General features: G+C 38.1%; 1 protein-coding gene across 3 annotated transcripts in view; it reads right to left on the bottom strand.

The window, feature by feature from the left end:
* Nucleotides 1–12,546, bottom strand: part of STAM2 (signal transducing adaptor molecule 2) — a 31,053-nt gene that overhangs the window by 3,981 nt on the left and 14,526 nt on the right. For 2 of the 3 annotated variants that reach the window (XM_067549436.1, XM_067549438.1), the window contains exons 6-13: nt 10,717–10,786; nt 9,691–9,880; nt 8,135–8,229; nt 6,929–7,011; nt 5,239–5,326; nt 2,461–2,515; nt 2,150–2,303; nt 107–276 (exon numbers count right to left, since the gene is read on the bottom strand). In XM_067549436.1, the coding sequence (XP_067405537.1) occupies nt 107–276; nt 2,150–2,303; nt 2,461–2,515; nt 5,239–5,326; nt 6,929–7,011; nt 8,135–8,229; nt 9,691–9,880; nt 10,717–10,786 (905 nt within the window). The remainder of the gene's footprint in view (nt 1–106; nt 277–2,149; nt 2,304–2,460; nt 2,516–5,238; nt 5,327–6,928; nt 7,012–8,134; nt 8,230–9,690; nt 9,881–10,716; nt 10,787–12,546) is intronic. The other variant, XM_067549437.1, reaches the window with a different exon arrangement.

Genomic DNA, 12,546 nt, shown 5'->3' with positions numbered 1-12,546 from the left:
AAGCAACATTTAATATTCATTAAGACTTTACCCACCTCTAGACTTTTAGTGCTTACTACTCTGGGGAAAAATCAAATTTAAAATTGAAGTCCTGCTGAAGTGTTACCTTAAATATGAAGTTTGAGCAGGCTGAGTTGCTCCTGAAGAATTTATAGTTGGAGGCAGAGACCTCAGTTGGCCCATCTGATCAGATCCTAGACTGTAGCCTTGGGGAAGCGTGACTTGGTGCATACCCTGAACCATATAATTCCCACCATGTGGTTGTACAGAATATGGCTGTAAATGAAGTAGAACACACACCATGCATCAACTTGTCTGAACTGAACAGAATATATATATAGTCCAAAAGTATAATGCTCAGATTCTGTTACACATTTAGTGCCCAATGAAGCAGAAATGTCACACTAAAGCCTAGAGAACAGGATTCTCAGGAAGTCCACTTATTTTACTATCTCAAGGAATGAAACTCCCCCATATCTCCCAAGCATGTCGCTGTATGGGTGGGTGGGGATTTAACAGAAGTGACTCAATACCCATGTATCAGAAACTTTGTTAGAGGAAGATCAGCTGACGTTCCTTTGAAGACATTTTTAGCTGCAGTAAGGTCTGCAGCTCCCTCAGGTGATAAACACACTGCCTACATTCACTCTGCCTCTCCCGGCAGCCTCATTTTTTTAACTACTCCATCCTTAATTTGCACTGTTTGTTATTTCAAATCACACTGTAGACAAATGTACTCAGCAGGAGGATGGCATGGTGATTTTTAAATTTATACCTTCCTTGTTTATGCACCCTAAGACACATTGTAAATTAGTATATTTCATAGGCTAGGAGATAAATAAACCAGGTATACAACATGAAAAAAGTTAACCTTGCTGTAACCTTCCTGACTTAATGTAACCTAAAGAGGCACAGTTCACATTTGACAAAGGAGAAACACAAATCGAGAGACCCTTTATCAGTTTATTTGTACTGGTGAAAGACTGCATCTTTAAGACATACTTAAAAGAACAGAACATTTCCACTGTGTATGAAATGGCATATATCCTATGTAAATAACTGATTTTTCTTAAAGTCTTCACTATTCAAGCCACAAGCAGGGTAAGCTAATGCAGTATACACTCAGAAATCAAATATGAATATAGCCCACACTGGTTTTGGATTTGGAATGAAGTATATGTACATAGATGGAAATACATAACTTTGTGCAATACAATTGAGTTTAGCACCATTTTCCTGTTTTTTCCATAGCAGGAAGCTTATCTCAGAAGAGAACAGCAATATTAAAAACTCCAGAATCTCATGCCCAGAATCTCTTTTCTGCCCCCATATATAATGAATCTTTCATCATTTCCAAGAGTTCAAGGCATGGCATAATGGTTAAGTGCATCTTCTTTGATGTGGCTGTTGCTATGGTAACTATTCTTTTCACATTGAACAATTAACATTCATTTAAAACCCACCTAAAATATGCAGCCACATTCTCCTTTTTCCTCCTAAGTGTGTCCTTTAAAATACTCCCTGCCTTTTCTCCATTTTTTGCTTTCATAAATGAACATACGTTGGGCACATAAGAGTTCATGCTGAATCCAATATTGGAGTTATTTAACCGACTAATGCACAAACTGCTTGTTGCTTAAGAGAATCAGATAGCGATACATCCAAAGCTGAATTACTATATTTGGAAAAAGTGCATTGCCCTCATGATGCATACTATATTAGAAAGTTCAATCACATCACTGAAAATAGATAGAAGAGTAACATTTTCTTTTGAGATTAAGGAAGGACATATGACTCATAGTAAATCTATCCATCTGTGAAACGATTGTGAAAAAAAATTTGAGTGAGTGACTGTCATTAGGAAAACTAGTTATAACTGGGTTGTTAAGCTTTCAACACTCAAATACAACATCCTTCTATTAAATGTATAGCAAAGATTAGCAATTGCATTTAGTGCTAGAAGGTAACTATAAAAGATATTTATTTTGTTCTAGAGTACATTTCATTCTACAGGATTTAATGCTTGTGAAGAAATGTCAAATAGTTTAGAAGCTAGCAATAAAGCCTGTTCTCCTTCATGCTTTATCATCAGCCTTTAAAAAGAAGATGCATATTAGGAAAGCCTGTGTTTTCTGAAAAGAGTACAGACCTGCACTGGAACACCAGCTGATGTGGGTGGATAATGTGCTGAAGGATGGAGCTTCGAATAGGTTGAATACATAGGTGCTTCATTCATCAGTTTGTTATAGAGTTCCAAGGCTTCTAGAACTTTCACATTCAGTTCAGATAATTCTGAATGTTTCCTGATTAAAAACAAACAATTTACTTGAAACTCCTCCAAAGTTACTTACACCACGGGTATTTTGCAACAGTTACACCAAGAAACTCTTGAAACAGTCTTAATTAAATAATAAAAAAATGTTTTTTTTTAACAGACATTTGTATTTCTAAGATGCTCACCTATCAATCTCCTCCAGTTTTTCATCTATCATAGGACCCATCTGTTGACAGATATCTGTGAAGACAAATGTGTTAATATATTGTACAATTAAAACTTTAAGACTAGTCCTGGGTAAAAATATGTTTTAGCTGAGTACAGAAATATTAATGGAAATATTATCATATTTGTTTACTACCCAGTCTTTTTTATTTTTGCTCTTAATCTTAAATATCTTAAATTAGAGACAACTATTAATTTTCCAGTTATTCCAAATATATACAGTTCTATCCAAAAAAGGAGAGGAATCAAGAATTACTTTGCTATATAACAAACTACTAACTACAAACAGCACTGAAATTTCAGCAAATAATCCTTTCAAAACTGCTTCATCTATATCTAATGAAAGTCAATTATTTTAGAGCTACAACGCACCATAATATCACCAATGAGACTGCACATCTCATGACCTGTAGGAATTCATGCAGTGACACCACAGATTTAGTCACTACATATATTGTCAAGAAAAGGATTACAATGTAAAATACACCTTTCACTTAATCTCTAACTAAGAGTACACTGTCCACTAGGAAAGGGATAGATAAGACAGAAAATATCATAATGCTACTATATAAATCCATGGTAGCCCACACCTTGAATAAGATATATATACTTATTTTACACAACACAGTCCACCTATGAAACTCATTACCAGGTAATATTGTATAACTGTGTTTCAAAAAGGAATTAGATAAGTTCATGGTGCATAAGTCCATCAACAGCTATTAGCCAAGAGGGTCAGGGATGCAACCGCATGCTCTGGGTGTCCCTACACCTCTGACTGCTAGAAGCTGAGGCTGGGAGACAGGGGATGGATCACTGGATAAATTCTCATTCTGTTCATTCCCTCTGAAGGATCTGGCATGGAAGACAGGATATGCGCTAGACAGACCATTAGTGTGACCCCAGTATGGCCATTTTGATGTTCCTTTTTACAGCGATATACTATTTTAAAATATCTATCCCGTTATAGCTGACCCAGTGTCAAGAAATAGACTTAACTGGTTAGATGCTCCTCCACACCCCTAGCATAATTTTTCTAAAAACAGAAATTGCATCAATCTTTTCCTTCTTAGCATGCACAAAACAGATATTTTGATTAGTTTAGGGAGGTTTTTTTTTTGTTTTTTTTTTAAATGTGTGCATGTTCATGTGAGAGACTCAAGGGGAAGCGCCTGATATACAGCAAAAAAAATTTCATACAGCATAATAGATTTTGAGAATATTGAACACTATTATTCAATTCCTTTACTCAGAGTCACTTTTTCCTCCTCCATATACCAATAAGAATTCTGCTTAAGTAACAATTGCAGATTTTGGTCCCAATAATATACCACCCTAATACCCAAGAATCAAGCCCAACATATTTATTGGAGCCTTCTATCGGTACAGACCAAGAGTAGTTTTACATTTAAAGCTCCGAGACCTATCGAGAAAAATAATAAGGGAAACAAAACAGAAACAAACTATGCTTTTGTTACTAGCTGTAGAATAAGGCCTGGTCTACACTGGTGGCTTAATTCAAATTAAAGTCCCTTAGTTCGAATTAATTACTCCCGCGTCTACACTTGCGCATTGTTAATTCGAATTAAGGAGCCTTTAAAATCGAATTAATAAATAATAATTAATTGAACTCTGCAAGGGGATTAGCGCCTGAAGCGCATCAGTTAATTCGCATTACTGTGAGTGTGGACGCAATGGGACTTAATTCGAATTAATTGGCCTCCAGACTGTATCCCATGATGCCCCATTTCAGTACCCTCCCCCAAAGCATCCCCGGGAAGATTAAATCTTCATTTCCTGCGGTGAATGGGTTTAAAACCCAAGCTGCGATCAACCCCCCCCCACACACAGACACAACAAGCCCTTTGCAGTTTGTCTCTAAGGGTTTGAAAGATTTCAACACCCCCTTCCCTGCGTGGTGAATGCGTTTTAAATGCCCAGCAAGCCCTTCGCAGTTTGTCCCTTTGAAAGATTTGTCCCTTTGAAAGTTTAGCCCTTAAAGTTTGTCCCTTTGAAAGATTTCACCACCCACCCTCCTCTCTGCGTGGTGAATGCGTTTTAAATGCCAGCAGTGAGAGGAAATTCTTTGCTACATTGTTTCAGTGGCCAATCATGGAAATTGATACTTTCTTAAGAGTTTATTCACAGTGCTACATGTGGATACATTATATCATGCTTTCCATCACTGAAATGGAAACATTTGTATCACCGTATTAACATAACAACTGAGTCAGTTGTTATTTATCTTACATTCTACAGACACCTGTAGAATCAAAATCAAAGGCAAGCAATATACAGGGGGTGGGGGGGAGCATGAAAGGCAAACAGCATACAGTTCTAAAGTAATCCAGGATAAGCTGCGATGTATTTGTCACGGTCAAAATGAGAGCATAGTTCAGCTGGCTCCATGTGCCTGCAGCAATGGCGATTGGGGGAGTGGGAGAAGAGGGTGGGGGGAAGCAGCGCTGCATTCTGGGATGATGACACTCGTCACAACAGCCTCTATGGTTAGTTGCACTATGGGATAGCTTCCCACATTGCACTGCTTTGTAATTCGAATTAAGGCTGGCCAGTGTGGACGCAAGAAACCAGCACAAACACTGTAGTGTGGACAGTCTGCAGCGCTTTCTATAAATTGCTTTCTGTAATTCGAATTAAGCTAATTAGAATTAGTGCTGCAGTGTAGACATAGCCTAAGATATTAAAGCTAGCAAGTTTAGTAGTACTTGTAAGAATACCTTCTAAGTCTAGAAGATCTGGAGAATCAGGCTTTGCATCTGTAGGATCTATACTCTGAAGTACCTGCAGCGCGCTATCCATCTTATCCTGAATGACAGACAAAAGATTTTTAAAACGTGGCTGTTTCTAAAACATAGCACAGAGTTCTCTGGTTTTCATTTGAAAATAGAAAAAATGTGTCTTATAAAGAGATCTAAACAACATTTTTCTCTACTCTCTATTTTCACCAATCAGCACAAAAACATGTTGTGATACCGAAGTCACCCCAGCATGCCCCTTTCAGTCAGGTGTGATGCTGAGCTGGGCTCTACTTGACCTTCCCTTCACCTGGGTTATAAACAGGTCCAGACAGACCCTTCCAAGGATCTCATTTATTAGTGACAGTCAGAAGTAAGAAAGATCCTATGCAGATGCACCTGGGGACATTCATCATCTTGGGCTCAGTCCAACTAGCATTTCCTTCAGGAGATACTTCTTTCCTGTGCCTGGAAACAGTCTCTTTCTGGAACGCCTCCTAGTTCCTTCTATGGATTACTCCTTTTCAGTCTTTCCTTAATGAGGACTCCCCAGGTCTGCTTATTGAACTGTGCTCTATTAATTAGTCACTCACTCTCTCCTAAATAGGAACCCTCACCTCACCTCTCTGGAGTTGAGCTCTGGGTTAGCCAGCTGTACAGCCTTTGCCTATTTCTCCCTTCAGCTGACCCCTTTTTTCTTAATTAGACTTCAGGGTGCAAAGCATTAATGCCAGCCTTTCCCTGCTGATATCTCCTGGTGTCTATGAGGGAGAAGGCAGCCTTTATGCTGTCCCCCTCCTCTCAGTTCATTCCCAATTGGTTGGTGGGAAAGGGGAGCCTTGCCCTGCCCTCTCTGCAAGACTCCTGGTCCCAGACTATTAAAGGTATAGTGACAGGATTTCCTTCCCAGCATCATTAATTCCTGGGACTGCTTCATCTCTATCCATATAAGGACGTAAGGGGGATATCTATTGCTTTTAAACCTTAAAGGACCACTACTGCCCTTAAGGCACAGACTACCCCACAGATGGACAGACTAATATTTTCACAAAACTTGTATAAAACACTTAACCCCACATTTTGTATCCATTAAAAATGACTGCTTCCAAAACAAGATATTAAACAGGTACTAGTGAATTCCAGAGCGTTTAAGGTTAGATTGGCAACGCATACAGTGTTGGAGATACAAGCAGCCACATGCCAACCTTTCACACATCCTCTATACCCGTAAAAAAATGCTATATTCTGTGCTCTTCCAAAATCCACAATTCCTTCCTCATACACAGACTGGCTGAATAAGCTCTTTACTACTACATTAATGGAAAAAGTGACTGTCTAATAGAAATGCATAAAAAAAATACAAGGATGTCTGGTCACACATGAAACTATTGCATGCCTTTGCAGTTTAGTATGTATTAGTCCCCGATACTTGTAGACTGTGTTCTCACTTATTTATCTATTTAGTCACTTTAATTATTAATACCCTACATGACCTTTACAGGAACAGGTGTCCAACTCCCCTCCTCCCCTGGTTTTGCAAACAATAAACACTGAACTTTCTTATTTATATGCTATTTCCACTTAGTGTACTTATTTCTATATATTTTGTTTTGTTATGCTTATATTTAATATAAAAACAATCAAAAAGTTTCTAAAAATAATTATTGCATACCTCATCTATATAAACAGGTTCAGGTTCTGCTTTCTTAATTTCTTCTGTAGTATCTTCAGTAACAGGGGTTTTATCCTCAGTAGCTAAGAGAACATAAGCGTCAATTCCTCTTCTTTAACTTTGTTACTATACTAACCTAAAAATATATCCTCCTATTCTCAAAAAATAAATATACAACATTGTATAGTTTAAACCGTTTCCTTAGACTCTAAATACAAATATACAGTTTGGTGTCAAATCTTTAAAGTCAAGGAGAACTTAAAAAAAGCAAATGACACCCAGAAAGTGATGCTTGTAGGACTGAAGAGGGGAGAGAACACTGCATTACAGCATAACCCCAAGCTGATCAGTTTCTGAATATGATAGGTTCTACTTGGAATTTAGTCCCTTGTTCCTTGGACAAATGTCCAAAGCTATGAATCAGAGCCCATCAAGGTAAGGGTCTGTTTGATCTGTACCAGTATCTAACACAACCCCATCACTCTCACACGTTATATGACACGGAATTTTTAAGATGCCCATGTAAATGTTTAGAATCACTTAGAGACAAAGTGAGGATGAGGTAATATCTTTTATTGAACCAACTTCCGTTAGTGAGAGAGACAAGCTTTCAGGTCCTAAAGAAGAGCTCTGTGTAAACTCAAAAGCTTGTCTTTCTTACCAACAGAAGCTGGTCTAATAAAAGATATTACTTCACCCACCTTGTCTCTAATATCCTGGAACCAACACAGCTGCAATAACACTGCATACATAGAATTACTTCTGCAGTTACTGGTCTAAATCAAACTATCAGTTTTATGGTACAGTGATTTAGACATGAGCACGAATACAATCAATGTTAAACTAATGTCTAATGGCACCAAGAGTCCTAACTATATTCCAGCAACATTTTAGGTGCTATGTTATTGAATTCAAATATAATTTGTTCTTCATGAGAGACTACAGTACATGAAATAACAAGCTTTCTCTAACAGGAAAGTACATTGGTTTAGCAAAAGGGAGACCCAGGGGTGAAAGTCCTGATTCCACTGCAGGCACAGGCAAAACTCCCACTTTCTTAAATAGAGGTCAGGATTCCACCTCCTGTTTCTCTTCCTGGTGTATTGCATGACCACTGTACTGATGGATTAAAGAGAAGTCAAGTTGAATACTTCACTTGCCCACCTTTTTAAAGCATCATGTGATAGCTTTTACTTTGTAACTCACCTGTCTCAGGTTCTTCATTTAAGTTAGAGGATACAAAGTTAGATGGGAACAGTCCTACTCCTCTCTGATTTTCACCTTTCCACCAATTGGCATCACTGAAAAACATTGCATTAGAAAACTTTAAACATTCAAACTATTAAAAAGTTAGATTAACAAAAACATTCTAAATAGCTGGGGGTTCTTATTCCATCACTCTCTCTTTCTCAATTTTCAAGGAGATATAAGAAACCATAGCTGCTATTAAGATGGGCTTAATCTTCAACCCTCTACTCCGGCAGAACTTCACCAATATCAGTGTGCCCATAGGAGCAAATTGCCAAATACCTTCTGCAAAGCGCACAGCTCCTCATGACTGGCACGGTAGTCAAAGGCTCAGAACTTGCAAGATCAAGCCTCTAGGACATACAATGTACTGGCGCTATTCTACCGCAGAGTATATAGTAGTTGAAGAAATTCAAGTCAAAAGATACCGTCAACTTAGAAATTACACTTTTACCTGAAATTCACTCTCACTCTACAACCAAAAAATTAAAGATTTTCTTCAATTTTGTGCATTTGACAGCACTTAGTCTCAATTCAGTCTGTTTCTCTACTTTCATCCAGCAACAGAGGAGAGGAAAAGTATTTTTACAGACAGGAAAACTGTAGTAGTTACGTACCAAAAAAATCAGTAAAATCATTCAGGGAGAGAAGATGTGCTTGAAGATTCTTTTAACTCGTCATAAATTAATTAGATTTTGAGTTGATTGTGTCCCACTAACTTAGCCTAAAAGTTGTACAAATAGTACACAAACTGGGAAAAACAAAGGCAGAGCTATATCAGTTTCTGCTCTAATGCCTAATATCAGAAAAAGGAGGAACAATAAGTCACTGTTTGCTAAATAAGACACTGGCTGAGGCTGAAGTTTTATTTTCAGCTGAAGTCAAGGCAGTGGTGGTGACAGCAGCAACAGTGAAAAGTAAAATTAAAAATTAGAGAAGTCTATGACTGTCTCATTAAGATTACATCCATAATTAATCTGTGAAGCACTCTGATGATTTAAAAGACAACATAACTGTTAAATATTGTTCTAATCATTTAGTATTCAGTTTACTGAACAAATGTGGACAGTGTCAGTAGCCAGGGATTTCATCATTTCTAGAAGGAGCTGGAATTTATTATACAGCATTACTGTATGTACAGAGTGCTTTATGCCAGGGTCAAAAGCAAAAATCCTTGCCTCAAAATACTTACAGATCAAAGATACAAACAAGACAGACCTAAACTGATGACAAATTAAATGTGGGTGTTAATAAAGGACGCACCCTCTGACTTCAACAGAAGAGCCATACACAGGCTAGTCAAAAATAATTGGGGGGGAGAAGGGAGAGATGCCTAGAAATTATTAATTGGAAAGCTGTTCCAAGTGTAAAGGATAGTATATAAGAAAGCAGTAACAGAAGTCGTGGAAAGACAAAGAAAACAGTCAGGAAACAGCTAATAATGAATAAATTTAAATTCACAGCCAACATTATGTTTCAGAAATAAAAAACACCTACATCTGAATATACTGTACCTGTCATCCAAAACAATAATAATTTCTCCACTTTTAAAGGTGAGCTCATTGTCCTCAACAGCTTCAAAGTCATAGAGGGCTCGCACCTTCCTTAACATCTTCTGATTGTTCTGTTGAATTTCTGCAGATGGGTACAAGGATTTAGTTTCCGTTTGCTGTTGTTTCTGCTCTTGCAGAGATAATTCAATAGCTACGGTTTGGAAAATAAAGACACATGTCTGTATATTTTATTATTTATGTATAAATAATTTTAGTTTTTGAAAAGAGTAAAGTGAAAGACCAATTTCATATATTGTATTTTTAAAATGAAGTACATAATATATATTTGTTCCTCTGATTAAAGGTATTTTGAATTCAAATTCCTTATTCTTAAACTTTTAACCATGTCTAAACTCCAATAAGTTTTGTTTAGCCCTGCAATAAAAAGAAACTAGCCATGAACAAGTTATGAAATAGATTAGAAAAGCAAAGATGTCAATTACAATTGGAATTTCAAGCCAACTATAAGATATAGCTTTCATGCTAGGGTAGGGCAGAGATGTTACTGATAGTACCAGAAACCCTGTACACAAATTCTTTGCTGTGCCATGTGAGTAAAGATAACTGCACTCAACTGGAAAACAGAGAATAAAAACATTTTGAAACCTCAATCTTTTAGAGTGATGAGATGAGGGTGGGGGAGAGAGAGGAGGGTCGGGGCAGAAGGAAAGAGGAGAGTAAGAGCTCTTCAAAGAGGAGGAACAGCTGCAGCATAAGCAGTCTCCCCAAGGCCCATGCCAGTGGACTGCAGACGGTTAGAATACCTCTTATCCCCCACCTCCTCCAAAGCTTTTTTAAAAAACAGCCTATTCTCTCCTGGCCTCCCTCACCCTTATCACTTCCCATTCTGTGGAACAGTTTTCTCTGAGTACAGTTTTCTTTTTTAGTGGAAAATGTATGCATGGTAGCAAAATGTGTTTCAGAGCACAAGTTTAGAACACTTAAAAGTGTTACATTTCTAACCAAAGGCTGTGACTAATAATTTACCTTTAGCTATATCTTCATCCTCTTTGTTTTTGCTTGATGATGCACCATTCTTGGCAGCACTTGTGAGAGTCTGCAAATGTATTGGCAACATGAATACAGCGATTTGTCAAGCAAAAAAGATAGTTCTACAGTTACTGAGTTTTCTGTTTTTGTTTTTAAAAGAATGTATATATAACATTATTACATACCTCACTATCATTTCATCACTAAGTGGAGATCCCAATTTTTTTTTAAACTTACTCCCCTCTATAATCCATGGCTTCAGTTTTTGTGTTTGTTGTAGGCACAAAGAGACCATTTAATTACTATTATTTCCAGCCTGCCCTCAGCCTTATACTCCCCACTGTTGCAGTGCAACTTCCTCTAAACATAGCAGCTACAGAGGAAGTCACAGTAAACAGCAGCTAGAGAGTAAGTTAGGGCTTACAGAAAGGAGAAAGACCTTCTTGTGAGGACAAAGAGCCACCCTCTACCCCTGTTAGTGTGGGATGTGAGGGAGAACCTTAAAGAGATGAACAGGAATAAAGCAAGAAGCATATGCAGCAGCATGGGATTCTCCTTGAAGCTTTCAGAAACCCTAACAGAGAAGGGGGCCTTGAGATCCCAGCAACAGAACACTCAGTGTAGAGGCCCTAGCAATGATGCTTTTCTCAGGAGCCCTAAACAAACATTTTTTGCATGAACTTCAAATGTGAATGAACAATGAATCCTTCAACCTCACTTGTTTGTAGGGCAATGCATGAGGTAATGTAGCTGAAAACAATCGACCTGTCAAGACACAAACAAAATTATATCCACAAGAGAGACAATGAAGTGTAACTCGTCGTCAGTAGTTCAGCTGTGCAAGCCTGGTCCAAGAACTCTCCATCCATGAATTCAAATCTTTGCCATATCTGTTCTTTACAGCATATGCTTTTACTGCCAAGTCCAGATTCTTAGTTTTGTTTTGACAAGTTCCAGTTGGCTAGCAAACAAAAAGCACCTCTCAGTGTTAAGCAGGGCAAGATTCAAAGTTCCTGAAATTATTTTAAGCAGCACATAGTACTTTCTCTGTGAGATTTTGTTTGTTTAGGATTATTCTAGCCAAATTCTGAAATTACAGGGAGTTTCTTTTAAGCTGTATACTAGTGGCATTCAAATGTACCATACACCAACTATCCAGAGAATTAGACATACTTGCTACAACTGATACAGGCATAGAGGGGTGGCCCCATCATGCAGAGGAATGGCAATTCCTGAAATGAATGGATGGTTGTGTGCTTAAGGAATAGGACAGGGACTCAGGAGATCTGTTTCCAGCTCTGCTACAGATTTAATGTGTCTGGGAGATCACTTGATCTCTCTGTGCCTCAACTCCCCACCTGGACAACAGGGCTAACAATTCTCATCTCATGGGGCATTGTGAGGATAAATAAATTAACGTGTGAGGGGTTCAAATAGTCACTACTAGTGCCACAGAAACACTTAGTAAGTGCACCGTAGGAAGATCTCAACAAGCCAGGCATTTAAAATCAGAACTTTTCTGAAATATCCAGTAGCCTGACTTAGTCTGGGATGGTCAGGCATCAGGTGCCCCTCCAGTCTCCACAGTGCCAGCATGCAGCACACCTTACTCATTCCCTCATATGTTCTGAAGGAGGGAAAGAAGTAAAAGAGCAAAATGAAGAGATGTATGCCTCATTGTCAAGGGAAGAGGGTAACTCCTACACTGGGACCGTAAGTCACCTCTGCTTTAAGGCCTGCTCTTTTAAACAGCAACAGAAAGATCTCATTTCAATAGCTTATCAGTCTCTTACCCACATTCATAACACAAGCACATAATTAGGAATC

Source organism: Emydura macquarii, unplaced genomic scaffold (genome assembly GCF_026122565.2).
Source record: "Emydura macquarii macquarii isolate MOO-44397 ecotype Brisbane River unplaced genomic scaffold, CSIRO-AGI_Emac_v2 contig_1253, whole genome shotgun sequence".
Classification (NCBI taxonomy): Eukaryota; Metazoa; Chordata; order Testudines; family Chelidae; genus Emydura; species Emydura macquarii.
Note: the sequence above shows the minus strand (reverse complement) of the source record. Positions and strands in the feature narration are given on the sequence as shown.